Source organism: Centroberyx gerrardi, chromosome 1 (genome assembly GCF_048128805.1).
Source record: "Centroberyx gerrardi isolate f3 chromosome 1, fCenGer3.hap1.cur.20231027, whole genome shotgun sequence".
In the NCBI taxonomy this organism is placed as follows: domain Eukaryota; kingdom Metazoa; phylum Chordata; class Actinopteri; order Beryciformes; family Berycidae; genus Centroberyx; species Centroberyx gerrardi.
In genome coordinates this window covers 2,724,373-2,742,052 of record NC_135997.1, presented here as the reverse complement: position 1 = coordinate 2,742,052, position 17,680 = coordinate 2,724,373, and the positions used below count along the sequence as shown (strand labels likewise).

The 17,680-nt window shown below is 42.1% G+C and overlaps 1 protein-coding gene across 1 annotated transcript in view; it reads right to left on the bottom strand.

The window, feature by feature from the left end:
* Nucleotides 1-356: 356 nt before the first annotated feature.
* wdhd1 (WD repeat and HMG-box DNA binding protein 1) overlaps nt 357-17,680 on the bottom strand; it is a 33,318-nt gene continuing 15,994 nt past the window's right edge. The window contains exons 15-26 of the mRNA XM_078285494.1: nt 17,328-17,465; nt 16,323-16,479; nt 14,718-14,832; nt 13,501-13,632; nt 12,020-12,246; nt 10,803-10,939; nt 10,620-10,676; nt 7,107-7,138; nt 6,377-6,541; nt 5,282-5,424; nt 4,993-5,128; nt 357-900 (exon numbers count right to left, since the gene is read on the bottom strand). Coding sequence (XP_078141620.1) covers nt 712-900; nt 4,993-5,128; nt 5,282-5,424; nt 6,377-6,541; nt 7,107-7,138; nt 10,620-10,676; nt 10,803-10,939; nt 12,020-12,246; nt 13,501-13,632; nt 14,718-14,832; nt 16,323-16,479; nt 17,328-17,465 — 1,628 coding nt within the window. The 3' untranslated portion in view covers nt 357-711. The remainder of the gene's footprint in view (nt 901-4,992; nt 5,129-5,281; nt 5,425-6,376; nt 6,542-7,106; nt 7,139-10,619; nt 10,677-10,802; nt 10,940-12,019; nt 12,247-13,500; nt 13,633-14,717; nt 14,833-16,322; nt 16,480-17,327; nt 17,466-17,680) is intronic.

The window sequence follows — 17,680 nt, the reverse complement described above, 5'->3', positions numbered from 1 at the left end:
AAAGCTCTGAAACTATAAATGCGCAGCACAAAAATGTCGTCCAGCTGTTTTTAGTAAAGCTGGATGCAGATTGTACCACTAAATACCTCCAACACCTCTAATAACTGGATTTAAGACATTTCAATACTTTTTAAAGCCTTAAATTTAGATAATTTATTGTAAGACTTAATCAGACTTTTTAAGAACCCGCCCATATTAGAGTGACTTTACATTACATTAGGCTCTACAGCACACAAGAAAAGAAATCTAACAGCCTTTTCCACCGGTCCCAGTGAGTAGTACAGTACCACAAAAAGGAAATCACAGATTAATATATAATTACATTTATTCAACAGTTAAGATACAGTACATTTAAAAAAATGTTTGAAACATAAAAACAAAACCAAGCATACGCCATTATTTCTATTCTTCGAAATTTGTTTTATGTCACGGATCCATCACTGAACTTTGTTGTTTCTGGTGTTTTTAGATATTTTGAACCGACAGTGATCTAATGCCTGAGCCAGGAGAGAAACTATTCATAATCAATACTTCCCAAACAGAGTAAACACAAATTTTCTGACAAAATATCAGACTAAACATGTTTATTTATTTATTTACCAGGGACAGTGCACATTTAAATGATTCTTCCCCTCTCAAAACGAAAGACACTTTCCAGACTTTACTCTGGACAAAACCTCAGTGATGTAAAAAAAAACAAGTATCAAATGTTTAGTTTTTGTTGAAAGCAAATGCCGAAAGCTTGGAGGAGGCATCCAAAGATTTTTTCTTTTTAGCACTACTTTCATCTGCTTCTGCCTGTCCATTTTCATTTTCCGCACCTCCTCCTCCTCCTGCTCTCTTCCTCTTCTTCAGATCTGCTGCGTCTCCGGTCTGGCCCTTCGCTCTCTCCGTCCACGACTGCATCACAACGGAAAGGACAGAAAACACACGTTAATTACCTTAAAAAAAAAATAAAAGGACAAAATGGTCAACGCTCTGCTGTTTCCATCTAGTCACCAAGCACCTACACAGTGACTAAACAGCAGCACACATGAACAGTCAGCCATGCAGTTTGAAATTGCATCCTGTCATGTATAATCACTATCGACAGGCCGCTGCCTCTTTTCCTCCTTCTGCTTTTTTCTCCCCGAGCCGAGACAAAAGGAAGCGGCTGCCTGGACGTAATGGAGCTGGGATGAATCATCAGGCCGGGCAGGCAGACTGGACCCCCCCGCCCCCTCCACACACACACACACACACACACACACACACACACACACACACACACACACACACACACCTCCAGCCCCCAGCGGAGCCCTGTCCATTAACCCCATACATATTCACACAAGCAAACACAGCACCATTATTGAGCTGATAGATAGTACAAGCCATAAAGCCTATTCAATTGTCATTTTATTGTATTTGGAAAGGATAACGCAATTAGGAACAAGTCCACAGTAATGATAACAACCCCCCCCCTCCTCTCATACACACACACACACACACCCCTCCCCCACAACCACCACCCAGGGTCAGACATTCAAATTGCTCTCAAAAGCTCATAAAACGCCTGTAAAGGCCAATCAGAAAACAAGTGAGTTCGCAGTCTGGAGCAGCAGAAACTATCGGCACCACACATCCAGATGTAGAGGAACATGTAGACCAACACAAACCACTGCAGCAGCAAAAACTCAAACCACCAATATCGTAAAAAAAAAACTCAACAGTTTACAGCTGGAAGATGGACTGGTTGGGGACAGAGTGTCTTCTGAAGGCTGCTGCCAGTTTCCAGCAGTGGGAAACAAGTTAAAATAAAAAAAATCATAATACAATTGGCCCCGAAAAGGACGAAATGCTCCTAAAAATCAAATCAAGGGGCTTTTAGTCAGTTTATTTCCTAACCTAGTAGTCAGTAACAGTTTCTATTATGTGGATTAATGAGAGAATCAAAACCTTTCATCTTTGCTTGAAAATCTGAAGACCTTAAAATGGCTTCGAAGCTTCAGTGAGAATTACCCGCGGCTCGAGGCTTCTACCCGGGGGGGGGGGGGGGGGGGGTGTTGAACAATGGGATCCTCAGCGGAAAAACCCAGAGCATGTTCCAAAAACTATGAAAGGTAGCACATCTCAAATTTCCAAGTCAAGGAGGACAAAATACTAACATTTCACTTATTTATTGGCTCACATCACAATAGAAAAACGCTTACGTGTTTCTGAAGAAGGCTCTGTGCCGAAACGCGTAAGCGTTTTTCTATCGTGATGTGAGCCAATAAATAAGTGAAATGTTAGTATTTTGTCCTCCTTGACTTTACCTTTCATAGTCAATGAATGAATTGTCTGAGCCGTGACGCTGCCACCTAGAGGCTGCTGGGACATTTAGCTGTAGTTTTATAAGTGTTGCATCTCACTGGTGAAACAGATTATTTACCAAAGGTTAGGTAAAATTAGGCCAGTGGACTCAATATTTTGTGTTAGACATAGAATGATGCATAGAGCAGTTAAGGTTAAGGCCATAATAAATGATTAATCATCACTACACACACACCTGGAATTTTACTGTATTTATTCAACCTGGGGCACATTTCCAAAAGAGCATCTAAGAATAGTAAGATATTAACTTAGTTAATTAAATTCTAACACGCTTTTTGGGGAAACAGCACCCAGCCCCACATTGGGCGTAAACCTTCAACATTCCTGAATTTCCCCAAGGGATCAATAAAGTGCCATCTCATATCTCTCTCTCATCTTATCTCAGGTTAAGATGGGTCAAAAACTGCAGATTTATTGTAGATTTACTGACTCGCTCTCTCCCTTTCACACCCTCTGTCTCTCTCACACAATACTATCATAAGATCAATACTTCGTGCCCTCGCTGCCAATACACACTAGAAAAGGTTCCCAAGCAACAGGCGCCCCCCTCTCCCCCTCTGTTTCACATCCTCTTCCTCTTGTCTTTGGCTGTGTGGAGTGTCATCTCGCTTTCTGCTGAGTGTCTTTGTGTATGCAGGGTCACGACGAGGCTGCAACACACACACACACACACACACACACACACACACACACACACACACACACACACACACAAGGGTCTGAGGCCATTAGCTGTGCAGGTGGGTGAAATGGAGAAAGGGGATATCAGTGATAGAATATTCATAAATCACCGAAGTGAAATAAAGCGGACATCTAACCTGGTTCCACCCTCACAACTGAAAGAAACCTTTCAGGGTCAGATGACTGAAGACCATCCAGGCCGGTTCACGCTTCAGTGTAATCCGATATGAGTCGGCACAGTGACACGACCATGTCCAAAACAACAAGGCACATCGGCCACCTGACATTTAGTAAGTCCGTTATGTCAACGGCAGCGGGATGGAGGTTCTGTAGGGCGGTGGGCCTCAACGTGGGGTCCGGGGACCACCAGGGGTCATTGAGGGGGTTCCAGAGGGTCCCTGGCAAATTGATGAATTGTTAAACTTCACCATTATTTCATTTACAAGAAGTTAACACAATTAGAGAATGTAGAAGAATGACTGTTTTGATCATAGTTTCTCTGTTATCGCTCTACCTACAAAATCATATCTAACAGTAAAAATATTCTCAGATTTGGGTCAGAGAGACAAAATCTCATCAAATGGGGGTCCGTGGCCCTAATGTGGACTAGATTAGGGTCCTTGATATGAAAAAGGTTGAGAATCACTGCTGTAGGGAATGAAGAACAGACCAAAACGAGAGTGTGGAGGAGCTTCAGCCTGACAGTGAGGACCAGGACGGGTCCTGGATCTGGAGCTGATGATCACCAGACTCACAGAGTCTAATTGATGGTTTCACTGGTCAGTTTTCCCACACCAGGGCCAACTGGGTCAGCTGGGATGAGCTGAACATGACTGTTTCAGTCACAAAACTTCTACCACAACTATACTGGACTCACTGTTGAGGCAACAAGATGCATTTTGTAAAGAAGTTGTAATATCATATATAATCATATATCATATATAAGTTCAGTCCCATAGCATATTTGTGGTTTTGAAAGCTACAGCTAGCTAGTGAAGCATGATAGGCGAATATGAAATCTTTTCACCGCCTCAGGACACAAATGTTATCCATTTATTTCCCATACACACTTTTACAATCCACTTAACATGTTGAAATTGTTGCCAGCATATGTTTACATAATCCCAGTGTATTATTTTTATCGTTTGATTATTTTCTACCATTTTTTACTGCTATGATATTTCCTTTTCCCCGCTGAATCTTATTACTTTTGCTGCTGCAACAACCTAATTTCCCCACAGTGTAGTGTTATGGGACTCGTAGTCTCGCACTGTGCGGACGGGGCTTTGACATTGAAAACCACGGCTCATGGTTGAGGGGGCGGGGCTTATAAGCCTCAGTGTCATCTCAGATTGTTCGGCCTGCAGCTTGTAAACAGAAGCGCAGGAAGCCTTGAGGAACTGTGCATTAGTCGGCATCATGTGTCTCCAACAAAAAGAAGTTTACACAAACCATCAAAGATGATATCTGTGTGTCGGCAGGGTTGTTTTAATTTTAATTCCCTGAGACAGAGACACAGTTACTTTTAGGAAAGAACGAGGACATTAAACCGGACGACACACACGTGTTGGAGCAGCTAACGGAGTCGGACCGTTCAACATCAACCATGTTGCCAAAGTCTGATCTAACTGTCAGACCTGCTGTGTCGATCACTGATATATCGTGGAACCAGAGCGCTTCGTGGTTTTTAAAATATTCCTCACTGCGCTCTATTTCGGCCGTGTTTAGTGGGTTCCTTGTCGGTGACGATTCACTGCAACAACAGTGGAAATATTGGGGTGTTTACTCTCTAAGATCTCCATTAGCCTCGTTCTAATTCCCGTACAGGATTTCTATCAGTTTGTGTGATGCTCTCGCTAAGCGTCGCCAGAGCTTCTGGGTTTTCTCAGATTAGGGGACTGGTTTCAGACCCACAATCACATATTCCTCTCTCTCTCCCCTCTCGGTGTCCCATACCAGCCGCTGCTCTGCTGACAGCGTCCTGAAGCGTCCCATGGCCTCCTTGATGACGTCCGTCTCCTCCAGATCGGGGTTGTCCGCCATGATGCTCTTCCTGTTCTCCTCCAACCACAGCTGGAAGCCCGTCTTTGGTCTGACGCAGACACAAACACAAGTCAGTCAACAGCAGCAGCAAGACAAAAAAACAGTGCAAAACAGAAAGCTAATCTGGAAACGACTCCCTCACTGGACACCAATGCTGAATTTTGGCTCTGATTTCCCCGATAATCATGTAATCACATCTTACCTCTTGTTTTCGGCGTTATCTCCCGGTGAGGCTGGAGGCGGGGTCTCAGGTCGCTTCAGCCTATCCACAGCCGGCTCCACGTTCTCCGGAGCCTTCTTATTGGCTGCCTTGGAGCCTGTCATCTGTAGCAGTGTGGACTGGGTCTGGAGCGGAAGGGGGGAAATGATCAGTGGAGAACTGAGAGGAATAAATCTCTCTTCTGGGACAGCAGGTCTGAAGTGTTGCGTGATGTCGCTGCATTACTGAAACCAGCACAGAACAAGGTTTGCATGGCATTTCCAATACTAATACCACTAATAACTTCATTTGTATAGCACCTCTCATACAAGATGTAGCCCAAAGTGCTTCACATAAGAAATACAATAAAAACAAAGAACAAAGTGTTAGACATACAAAGTTAAGCAAATAACAGTAATAAAATAGTTGGAACAAATAAAAGTAAAACAGGTTAATACCAAAATACTATAATACCATAAAATACCAGGGGGTACACAAAAAATAAATAAATACATTTAAAAAATAAAAATACTAGCATATTATTGTGATATCAAACCATTAAAACCATCGGTCAGAAGGATTGTAATTTTGTAAGCAACAATTATATTCCATTTGGGACAGCAGATTATGTTGATGGCATATTGGATAGTAATAATTTGCAACTTTTTCCATATAAATAAAACATCCGTTTTACTATACTCTATTGACGATTGATACCATACAATAGTAATTCAATCTATATCCAGTTCATAAAGCTTTTCCACTGTCTGTTCTAAACAGCCGGTGTCTGGTAGCTCTTTCCTGGGAAAAACCGTCTGCCGCACAGGAAGTGATGCGTTTTACATTTCCAGTTTATTTGGAATAAACAGAAGAAGAAGAACTGGGTAGTTAGCATGAGCAGCGATAGCCACCATGGCTGAACAGACAGAGAAAAGAGAAACTCAAACTGCATCAACAGAAAATGCAAGGAAAGAAACATTAATCGCTCCGATACAGCTCTGACACCATGGAAGACACTGGCTCATGTGTGTGTGTGTGTGTGTGTGTGTGTGTGTGTGTGTGTGTGTGTGTGTGTGTGTGTGTGTGTGTTAGTTGTACCTTGGTCTTGGGTTTGGGGGCCAGGGGCTTGAGGATGGGGGTTTTGCTGGGTTTCCCTGTGGAGCCGCTGAGCGGAGCCAGCCTCCTGCTGCCCGTCATGCTGTCCAGGACGTTGGTGACTCTCGGCTGACCGGACGCAGCCGGCGACTTCCCCGAGCCCAGGACCTGCACACAGCATCACATCACATCACATCACATCACATCACATCACATCACATGGTGTCATTCAGCAGACGCTTTTGTACGGAAGAGGATTAGGGCCACATGAGAAAAATGTATTTGAGTTCTGATTTTAAAGTCAGAATTCCGATATATCAGATATTTCATGATTATTTTAAAGCTCTAGCAGGAGAAAAGTTTGAAGGATTGAAGCTGGATTGATAACAGAGACTTTTGTTGACTTAAAAGTTTAAGTTTACCCTACAATAATTAAGAGTAATTAATAATAAAGAGTGATTTCACAGCTAAATACTCATAGAGATGCACTGAAATACAAAAAGCAGCAAAGAAAACCTAACTATAAAATCTAAGTGTGTTGATGCTTACTCCAGTTTTGGTTCCCTGAAGAGGAAGCATGAAGAAAAAGGGCTGCAGTTCTTTAACTGTTCCGCTTCAAATTAAATCTGATAATTTCCTTACAGTCATCATGCTTGTTGACATCCAAATAATCAGAATAGTCGCCATCAAAATACTCAAAAGTAAATAGAATAAAGTCAAAGTCTGGACTTACCTTGAAAGGATTTACACGTCCCTCTTTGCTAACTGCAAAACAGATTTGAGACATTAGCCGTTTATTCAAGTTAAACATATTTGAACAATGCTGTCCTACCTTTTAATATTAATCATATAATATGTAATATCATTAATCATAATCATAGCAGAAGCTGCATTATACAGTATATGAGTAGGTGTGTCAAAAAGCAATAATCCATTGCAATACAGAGGAACAGAGAGAATTTTCAATTATTGCTGACTGAATAAATCCCCTAAAGTCAGATTTGCATACTTATAACAGATTTAATCTGATGAATCTCAGTAGAAACCCCCCCCCCCCAAAAAAAAATAAAAACAGGTCTGAATGAATGGAGCACAGCAGTAGAAAAATAATCTTTTAGCTGAGCTTTTGTCAAAAATACATTCTGCTTTTTTCCCCACGGCGCAACAGAGGGCATCACAAGGCAAATTCAAGTCAGTCAGTCAGTCAGTCAGTCAGTCAGTCAGTCAGTCAGTCAGTCAGTCAGTCAGTCAGTCAGTCAGTCAGTCAGTCAGTGCTTAGTGAGATGTCACTTCGTGAGATGGCCTCTAGAGGCGTCTTTGACTAAGAGATGGCCTCTCCTATGGGCTAAACGCCACATTGATTCTCATACACTGATGCCATATTGAATCCCACACAGAGCCACACTCTTCGGCGTCAATTTACAGACATCCACATCTGCTGTCCTGCAAACCTTAACAGTAGGTCACGTTATCACCTGTGGTGTGACGTTGGTGGAATAGGTCATTTAACCGATAAACGTGTCGCGCTAGCCGAGCATCGCTCCCACTCCGAGCCCCACTCCGAGCCCCACCCCGAGCCCCACCCCGAGCCCCACCCCGAGCCCCACCCCGAGCCCCACTCCGAGCCCCACTCCGAGCCCCACTCCGAGCCCCACCCCGAGCCCCACCCCGAGCCCCACCCCGAGCCCCACTCCGAGCCCCACTCCGAGCCCCACTCCGAGCCCCACTCCGAGCCCCACTCCGAGCCCCACTCCGAGCCCCACTCCGAGCCCCACTCCGAGCCCCACTCCGAGCCCCACTCTGTCGTTAATTTACATACGTCCACGTCTTCCGTTGCCGTATAAACTTTAACGTTAGGTAGAGTTATTACCTGTGGTATCGAAGTGATGTTAGTGGAATTATTTAACTGATAACCGTGTCGTAATGCTTCAGTGCACTGAATTAAACTGAACACACACTCCGTGGGTCTGTACAGGATCTGTGCTGGTTTCCATTGACATTGTTGCATTTGCACACAAAAACACACACAGACCATATTTGCTCAACTCAGTTTGCACAAGTAAAAACAAACAAACCACTTCGTTGAAACCAGAAGACACTCATAGAGCGCAAACCTCTGCCAAACTGAAAGAAATCTCCAACTTGCCATTACACCCAGACACATCATTCATATCACGTCATTTTTAAGATAAACTGATTTCTTTAACCTGCAGTCACAGTCTTGGATTTGGGATCAAGTCTCTATCTCTGTTAGTTTCATAGTTATGGCTACAAAACGATAACTGTCTAATGGTGAAAATCCCAGATGTGGATCAGCACAAAAACTGATGAAATGTTCCTTGGTCAAAGGTCGATGTGTTCATCAAATTTAATGGAAATCCATTCGTAAGTTTTTGAGAAATCCTAACTTGCAGAGGTAAAAAAAAAAAAGCCAGACTCCAGATGTCTCACTTACATTATGAACAAACATTAAAATGGTTCCTAACAAAACACACTCTCTCATCTGTGACAGACAGTGACTTTTGCCATGTGATCTCAAACAAACACGGACTGTTGATCCAGTAATTGTGTGATTGCTGACTCAGCAATCACAGGTATAATATTCTCGCCCTTTATTTTTTTTCTTCTTAATCCGTACGCTTTTTTGCACCTATCTCCTCCTTCATACTTTGAGCTAGAAACTCCATTCAAACTTTAAAATGTTCAGCTTGTTTAGGACATAGGCACTTGTATTCAACTTTTTGATATCTATTATACTTTTTCAACTATTCTACTTTTTTCCACTTTTTTTTTTTTTTTTTTTTTAATAATGGGAGTCAATGGACGGAATGTTCAAACCATGCCCTCTTTGAACTCCAACTACTCTTTCATACTTTAAGCTAGAAACTTCATTCAAACTTTAAACGGGTCACCACTTTTGGTACTTTATCACTTTAATTCACCTTTTTGATACCTTTTGTACTTTTTGAGTAATCACAGTTTAAGTTTTATACTTTTTTCAACCTTTATAATGGGACCCTATGGAGCTACACTAGAGTGCGTGATGTCACAATTCACTCTAGCAGACTTTACAGGCTGCACTTTTTACTAAATTCACACATTTTAAAACTGTGACAGTTCACACAACTTTAATACTACATACACATATTATACATCAAACCCTTCAGCTGCTTCTGCTCTCACTCACAATGTCAATATATAAGCGATGCGATGTATAGTTTTTGAGATATTAACGTTTGTTTGACACTAGTGTTCCACTCTTTTTCACACTAGTTTCTGCTGCACTGCTGCTCTCTTACACATGCAGCTCTTCTGCTTAATTCACTCTTCTCCATTTCAACATGTCTTTTACATATTTTCATACCTTTTTTACTTCTTAGTATTATTAGATTTTAGTACATTTTTAACATTAGTACTTGTCACTGCCTTCCTACTCTTCATACTACTAGTACCCTCAAGCTTTTCACATAAGCCTTCCTACTAACTATCTGGACAGATAGTTTGTTAGCCTTCCTACTCTTCCTACCAACTACATATTTTTATACCTTTTTACTTCTTAGTATTGTTACATTTTAGTATATTTTAGTACATTTCCACTCTATTTCACAGTAGTTTCTGCTGCACTGCTGCTCTCTTATACATGCAGCTCTTGTGCTTATCTCACTCTTCTTCATTTCAGCATGTCTTTTACATATTTTCAAACCTTTTTACTTGTTAGTATTATTACATTTTAGTACATTTCTAACATTATTACTTGTCGCTGCCTTCCTACTCTTCATACTACTAGTACCTTCCAGCTTTTCTCTCACTCACGTTGTTGGACACACACACACTTCTCATTTTTTCACTCTTCTCAATTTTAACGTGTCTTTTACATATTTGCTTACCCTTTTCTTCTCACTATTGTTACATTTTAGTACATTTCTAACATTATTACTTATCACTTGGACACTCATTACAGCTCCTTCAAAGAAGTGTTTTAAACTGCCACATTTCCCACAGTTTTAACATTACATACACATATTATACTTTGGTTCAGCCGTTTCAATTTGAACAGACGATCCACGGTCAGTCATGTTAAGAAACACGCACACGGACACGCCCACACACACACATGCCTACACACACCACATATGCTAGGTATTCGTTACTATGGGCTGTCAAGAGCAACAGTTTGCACACTCAGCAATCACACACATTTTCTCCAGAAAATGCACCTTTCTAGTGTTTAATAATGTTTACTCACTTGGTTTCAGGGACAGCTTTTCAGGAGAGCCTCCTCCTTTAGCAAATGGATTCAGACCTGCATGGACAATCCAACATGTTAGAAGACACAATGCAGTAGAGAACAGTTCAATCTGCAGAAAAATAATCTGCATTTTGTGCCTTTAATGGAGGACAGAGAGGAGAAGAGAGAGGTGGGACTGACGTTTCCTGTTTTCTGCTGCTTCTTCTGTCTCCATCTCCTGTCCTTCCTCCTCCTCCAGCTCTTCTCCACGCTCCTCTTCCTCCTCCTGATGACGTCTGTTGTTATAACGGCTTCCTGTGGCCTCACTCTGCCCATACCTGTCCAATTCAGAAACTCAGGGATCAGACCTATAAGGCTGGGCGATATGACCCGAGATTCATATCACTGTATACTGTCACATTTATTATTTATTTTTCTACCCCCGGTGCAGAAATACTACATTCACCATTAGCTTCATAAATCAAAAAAATATGCTTTTATTTTGAAGGTAATTCTGTCCTTCTCTGTCTGGCTTGACACAGCTGATTCTACACTCACTGCTGCTTTGAAGCGACTCTCAGTTTAACTGAAGCACCACAAATTAAACCGTTTATGCAAACTTGGCCAGTGTCGGTTTTGGTAATTTTTCAGTCTAACCTGACCCCTTTCTCCAAAACACTCCACACTGTGGAGTTAACTGACATTTTGGCAAATAAGCTCTCTGATCAGCTTACCATTTGCATTACTCTTTATTGAGTAAACACATAGTCTCTCTTCTGTATGTCAGTATTTGTGTGCTATGTTTAATATACTAATCTGTTTGAGATGCTACTAAGTGGCTTGACCATCACAATTTCACAAGCTCTCCATCCAAATTATATTATTGTCACTTTGTAATGACATTTTTAAATTGTTGTTTACATTCTAGCAGCCAATGCCATCGCTAGAAAGATTTGTGTCTCAGAAATAAACATAATTCTGCACAGTCAGACTTTGTTGTCACCAACTTTTTTTTTACATTGTATCGCGGTTGTATTGAATCCTGAACCCCATAATATATCACATATCGAATCGCATCGTGAGATAAACATATCGTCCCATCCCTATTAATAACTGATTTGGGGAGCCAGGTTGGCCTGGTGGTTACACAGAACGCCGCTAAACCAGAGACACGGGTTCAAATCCCTGTGGAAGTATCCACCCACGCAAAAAAGACAATTTCCCAATGTGGATTGATGAAGCATAAGGAATCGAATGGCCTAAAAGTTGTAGATTCTAACAAGCAAACCCCAGTTCCTGACAAAACAACACTACGGCTGCTTCTTCTCTTCGTACAGCCTTAGTGATGTGTTGTATTGTCACAATCGTTATGGTAATTCAGTGTAGCAGCCATACAGAATGATCTTGTTGGACTTTACCCAGAAGCCCTCCTGGCGCTGGAGTAGTGCGGCTCCTCCTCCTGCTCCTCCTCCGGCTCTTCTTCCTGGACCTGGTTGGCCTTCTCCAGGGCGATCTCGCTGAGGCGCTGGGCGAGGGCCATGTGTCTGGACCGGGAGGCGTAGCGGATGGCCAGAGTCACCGCATTCTGCGTCATCAGCTCCGCCAGCTCCACACAGCGAAACTCTCTCTCCAGTTTACAAGACAACTGGAGGAAACAGTGAATTAAAATCATCCATCAGGAAAGTCGGAGCACACGACAAGCAGCTGGAGCGTCCAAAGATAAACAGGCACCAGAATGTAAAATTAACACCTCTAAAGGTCTGATCACACCATTTTGCTTTTTTCAAACTGCCAGAAACATTTTTTTGGCACTTTCTAAAGCTGACAACACTTCAGCTTTTGAGAGGAGACAACATGACAAGTTGAGCCAACTAACCACAAAGAAAGAAGAGGCGGGGCTTCACGGTACGAAGGCAGCCGACTGTCAACAACACCAACAACCAGAATGAAAATAGAGAAAGTGCTACTTTCCCAGCACCTATTCCACACTCAGCCATCCTGGCGGCCTGCCCAAGGTTTCTTCCAGTTCTTCCCCCTAACAAGGGTTTTTCATGGGAGTTTTTCCTAGTTTGCATGGAGGGTCCAAGGCTGGTGGAGCCGGTAGGTTAGGCTATGTAGATTAGGTGGGCTGTTATGTCTTGCTATAATCTGTTTTTGTGAGTCTTGCTCTTCCTGATGATTGTCCTATATCATTCTGACCTATGGTTGATTGTTGATCAGTTAGATCTACTTAGGCTCATTCTCTGTACAGTCCTTTGAGACATGCTGTGATAAAGGGCTGGAGAAATAAACTAACTTGAACTTATACTAGTAGAAAAGTTGTTAGTAGCTGTTACTCTGATCATAAAGAGTCAGCATGGAGCGAACTGGCTGTGTTGTCAGAGTTTCTGGTGTCTGAGAGCGGCAGCTGGTCGTTTTGGATACAAAGCGCATGTTGAGGCTGAGGGAACGCTTTTCTACAAAAGTGGAATAGTATGAACGCACCCCAAGTCGATACTTTTCTCCAAAGACAACTTAAGGTGTTACACTCCGATAGTTCATTCATTTCAAATCCATTACTGCTGCATCATTCAGCTGCAGATGAACTATGTTGCAATGAAGGTGTTGCATTTATTCTTGTTATGTGTCGATAATACATGCCCCATTTTTTACTATTTCAACAGGAAGTTTTTGTGATGAAAACGTTTCATCAGTGAATCAGAGTTGTAACAAAAATGTATATTGTAGTACTATAACCAATCACGAGCTCTAATCAGGTTCATCTCAAAACAGCATCCTTATGCAGAACTCGGCTCACAGTTTGCAGCAACACAGATGCATTACGGATTAACGTGATCCCAGCAGAAGAGGTGTGTGATGTGTGTGGATCTCCATCAGTCTTCACAGGTTTCTTACTCACAGCAAACATCTTCATCAGCAGCTCCTGCTGCTCCTTCTGCGCCCGGCTCTGTCCCTCCTCGTCGATCTCATACCCACTGGAGGACAGGAAGCTGTAGTGGTTTTGGAAGAGGACCGAGCGCCAGAACTGCTCCTGGAGGAGGAGGAGGAGGAGGAGGCAAGGATGGATGAGTGGGAACGGTTCACTTAAAATTCACATTTCAGTAAAGTTTGAAAGTGTAATTTCAGATGTGCTGTCAGCTCGGCCCCAGTGACCTGCAGTCCAAGCAGTATGGGTCAGTTCTAAAACTGATAGCTGATTGGATCTTTTCAACTGCGGTCCTGTGATAGAGCAAGACATTAACATTGAAATAATAATAATAATAATTACTATCTGAATTGGGCCTCTATAGGAATGCTCATCTTGGATTATGGCACAAGAGATAGTAACATCATATCCTGTGTATTGATGAATAGAGCACTTTTCAAAACAAGGTTACAAAGTGCTTTACTTCAGCAATATCACACCAGAGGGAGTGCTGTTGTACTGAATATCAGCACGGCTGTGATTCGGTCGCAGACCGCAGGCCGAGTGCCGAAGATAATCTATCTGGTAAGCATTTGTTTGTTGCACAACACTGTATTGTCTGCTAGAAGTTCTAACCAGCTAGTTAGCTAGCAGCTACTCAGCTAACGTCAGATGACGTTGTCGTGATTTCCACACACAAAAACGCTATGTGTGAACGCAGCCTAATCAAGGTTACATTAGAACACCTGTGAAGCGGAGTGATACATACAGTACAGTGTCCCAGTGCTGTTATACTGTATATCAGCACTCATGGAATGCCTCTTGTCCAATAAAATTACTCGACCGGAACTAACTGTAGTATAAATTAAAATATCAAATCTGTACAGCTAGAAAAAAAACGATAATAAAAAGCTTAACTAGAAAATATTCTAGAAAAAATTGCAAACAAACAATTCTGCAATTCATACTTTGTCATTGAAGTTTTATTCATTACATTGTATCGTGGTTGTATCGAATCGTGAACCCCATATCACGTGTCGAACTGCATAGTGGGATAAATGTCACAATAGCGTCCCACCCCTAATTTTTAGTAGAGTTGGGACAGTATGGTATATTTGGAAGTTTGGGTTTAGGGGACGGACCACCAGTGTGTCTGGCTGGATGTGTTGGTATGTGTGTTAAGCGTCGTCTCAGGTGTTTGGTGTCCTCACCTCCATCTGTCCCTTCTCGGTGACGGTCTGGCACAGCGGCAGCTTGAAGGGCAGGATGGCTACAGCCGGCCGGGGCAGGGTGGGGGGGTACCGGGAGCCTTTACACGGGATACATCTGGACGGACGAGGACACACCAGACTTAGGCCGAAAGTAAAAAATAATAACCTGCAGGCAGCGGACGATTACTGCTGGGATCAGGATGGAATACTTGCCAAGAATGAGTGTGAGAAGGAGGCTGGTAATGCTGGTGAGATTTAAAGGCTGTTTATGTTGAATTGAAATGGTTTCTTCAGGGCTTGTATCATGCAATTCATATTTTTAATTATTATAACCAACAAATGTATTTTTTTCAACAAGCAAAAAGCCTCCAGCTGCTAAGGGAAACACTAGCCATGAGAAACTTACACTTCCCACATTGAAGTTTCTATGCCTTTTCTACAGTTTTTTTTAATATCAATATATATCACAATATGGTTTATATATGTAAAATCACATGTTAAACAATCAAATTGATGTTCATTGCATTGAACTGCATGGTAATTTTAAGTCTCATGTCAAACAAAACACTGAGATTTTCAAATAATATTCCATAAAATGTTTCATACGTTACTTTTAAAATAAAATTTGCTTGTCTTCATCACTTTACACAACAAAACTGTGTATCACAATATCAAAATATCTTCATATCATCTCAATATGATTCCAGTAAAACACAACAAACGATAATATTGAATTATTGCCCAGCCCCACTTTCCTCCATTTAGATCAATGTGGAGATCAGTCAGTCAGATAGATAAACTTGTAACATATATTACTCTGTATACTATTTCAACAGCCAAAAACAGCCTCCTACATGCTTCCAACACACTCCCAAAACTGAATACAGAATACGGAAACTTAACCAAAGGGAAGCTTTTTGGATCCATCGACAGTATCCTGGTCTCAATGAGGATATAGACTTCACATGTTTTCTGTACTTTTTCTCTGTGTAGGCTCTCCTTTTCTCTCACAGCCTATGAAAAACTTATATATGGGTATCTATGCCCTATGTATGATGTACATGTTATATTTCTGTGTAATCTATTCTCATGTTATTTGGTTTAATTATATATATATATATATATATATATATATATATATATATTTTCATTATTTTCAATTTGTTTCACCTGTTATGTGATTATCCGGGTCATGTGCCTGCCTCCCATTGGCTGTTGCTATTATATAGGTGAGGCCACACCCGCGTTGTCTATGTTTAAAGCCCTGAAGAAGACCTACAGTGGTCGAAACATGTTGGCTTTTTTAATGATTTAGCCACTACAATAAAGGCTTTTTAAGAATTTTTTCTTCCTCGTGATTATATAATTGGAGTGCCTGGATTGTCCTTCGGTTTGTAGCACACTCCCAAAACTTCTGAAGAGAAGACTAACATACAATCAATTTCTCGGACTAGCAAGTGTCAAACTGGAGGAAGATGGAAACAGAGCGGTAGACATGAGGAAGGCAGGAGAGAGCGAGAGAGAGAGAGAGAGAGACAGACAGCGAGAGAGAGAGAGAGACAGACGGAGAGCGAGAGCGAGAGAGAGAGAGAGAGAGAGCTTCACCTGAGCTGCTGTGGGTTCTCGTGAACTCCGACCACCCAGTAGTGGTCTGACTTGCCCTTGCAGTTCTCCCTGGTGTTACACACCGGAGTCCATGTGTTTCCCAGGCAGCGGTTCAGCAGCCGCACCACCCCCTCCGAATCCACGTAGCAGGGGGTTCCTGGAAAACAACGGAGCAGCCAGGCTGTAATCTGATGGATCCTCAACAGAAATGAAACACCATGAGAGCGCTGTGTGCGGTCGGCAGGAGACGCCACTCGTGTTGAGATAGTTCTCTTGCTCCTGATTTTGCTTAGTCAGTATCCACGAGCGAGGTAATGACCATGTATACGTGAGGATGTGAATGGATATGTAGAACTTGTCAACTACTTATGAACTTACAACCTTAATGTTTCTTTTCCCCCCTCTTCTCTCCCCCTATGTAAAGGATTGTTTTGGATTCATGCAAGCTTTGAGAATAAAAACAAGTAAAAAAAAAAAACATGGTTAATTTGAAAGAGAGGTAAAGTGTTGTGAGGCATTCTCAAATTTTCCCTCCGGCCTGTTTCCTCAACATTACAGTCACTCCTACCAGTTCTGCGGTCTTGGGTCTGAATGTTGCGGTCGCTTAAAAGTATAAAGTTCATGTGGTGGAAAAAGAGAAAACGCAGCCGATATGAATAAATGGATGGATGGATTATGGATGGATTTACGCCTCTGGTTACTGGTGTTACTGGTGTCAAGTAAACTGAAAACAGTGGTAGCCGCCATATTGGTCTGAAGTAAACGTTACTATGGTTACAGACATTATTTACAGCCATCGCGAGATTGGAGTGGAGTGACTCCTGTTACCGTACCGTCTAGTCATTTTACTCCGCTCTGCTCCAGTCTGTACCGTTCATATACATACTCATTCATAAATTCGGTTGGCACTACTAAATTCTGGCAGTGTGTACGTCGCCCTAGACATACGTGTTTATGTATATATGTGTGTGTGTATGTAAAGATATGTGAGGTGGTCGGACTGACCCTCAGCGGTAAATCCCAGCCAGGACAGATGGGACTTGCGGGAGAGTGGGAGGGGCTCGCTGTGGATCACCTGCCTCTTCCTCCGACCCAACTGCAGCAGCTGGACCCCCAGAGCCTGTTCCCCATCGAAACCTGTAGCTGAGGACACACAAGGACAACAGAGTATGAATTGGGTTTGTTTCTGAGACACAAATCTTTCTAGTGATGGCATTGGCTCGCTAGAAAGTAAACAACAAATTAAAAATGTCATTATAAAGTGCAAATAATATCATTTGGATGGAGAGCTTGTGAAATTGTGATGGTCAAGCGTCTCATTTGTGATTACTACAGCAGAATAACATGGAGCTGATATC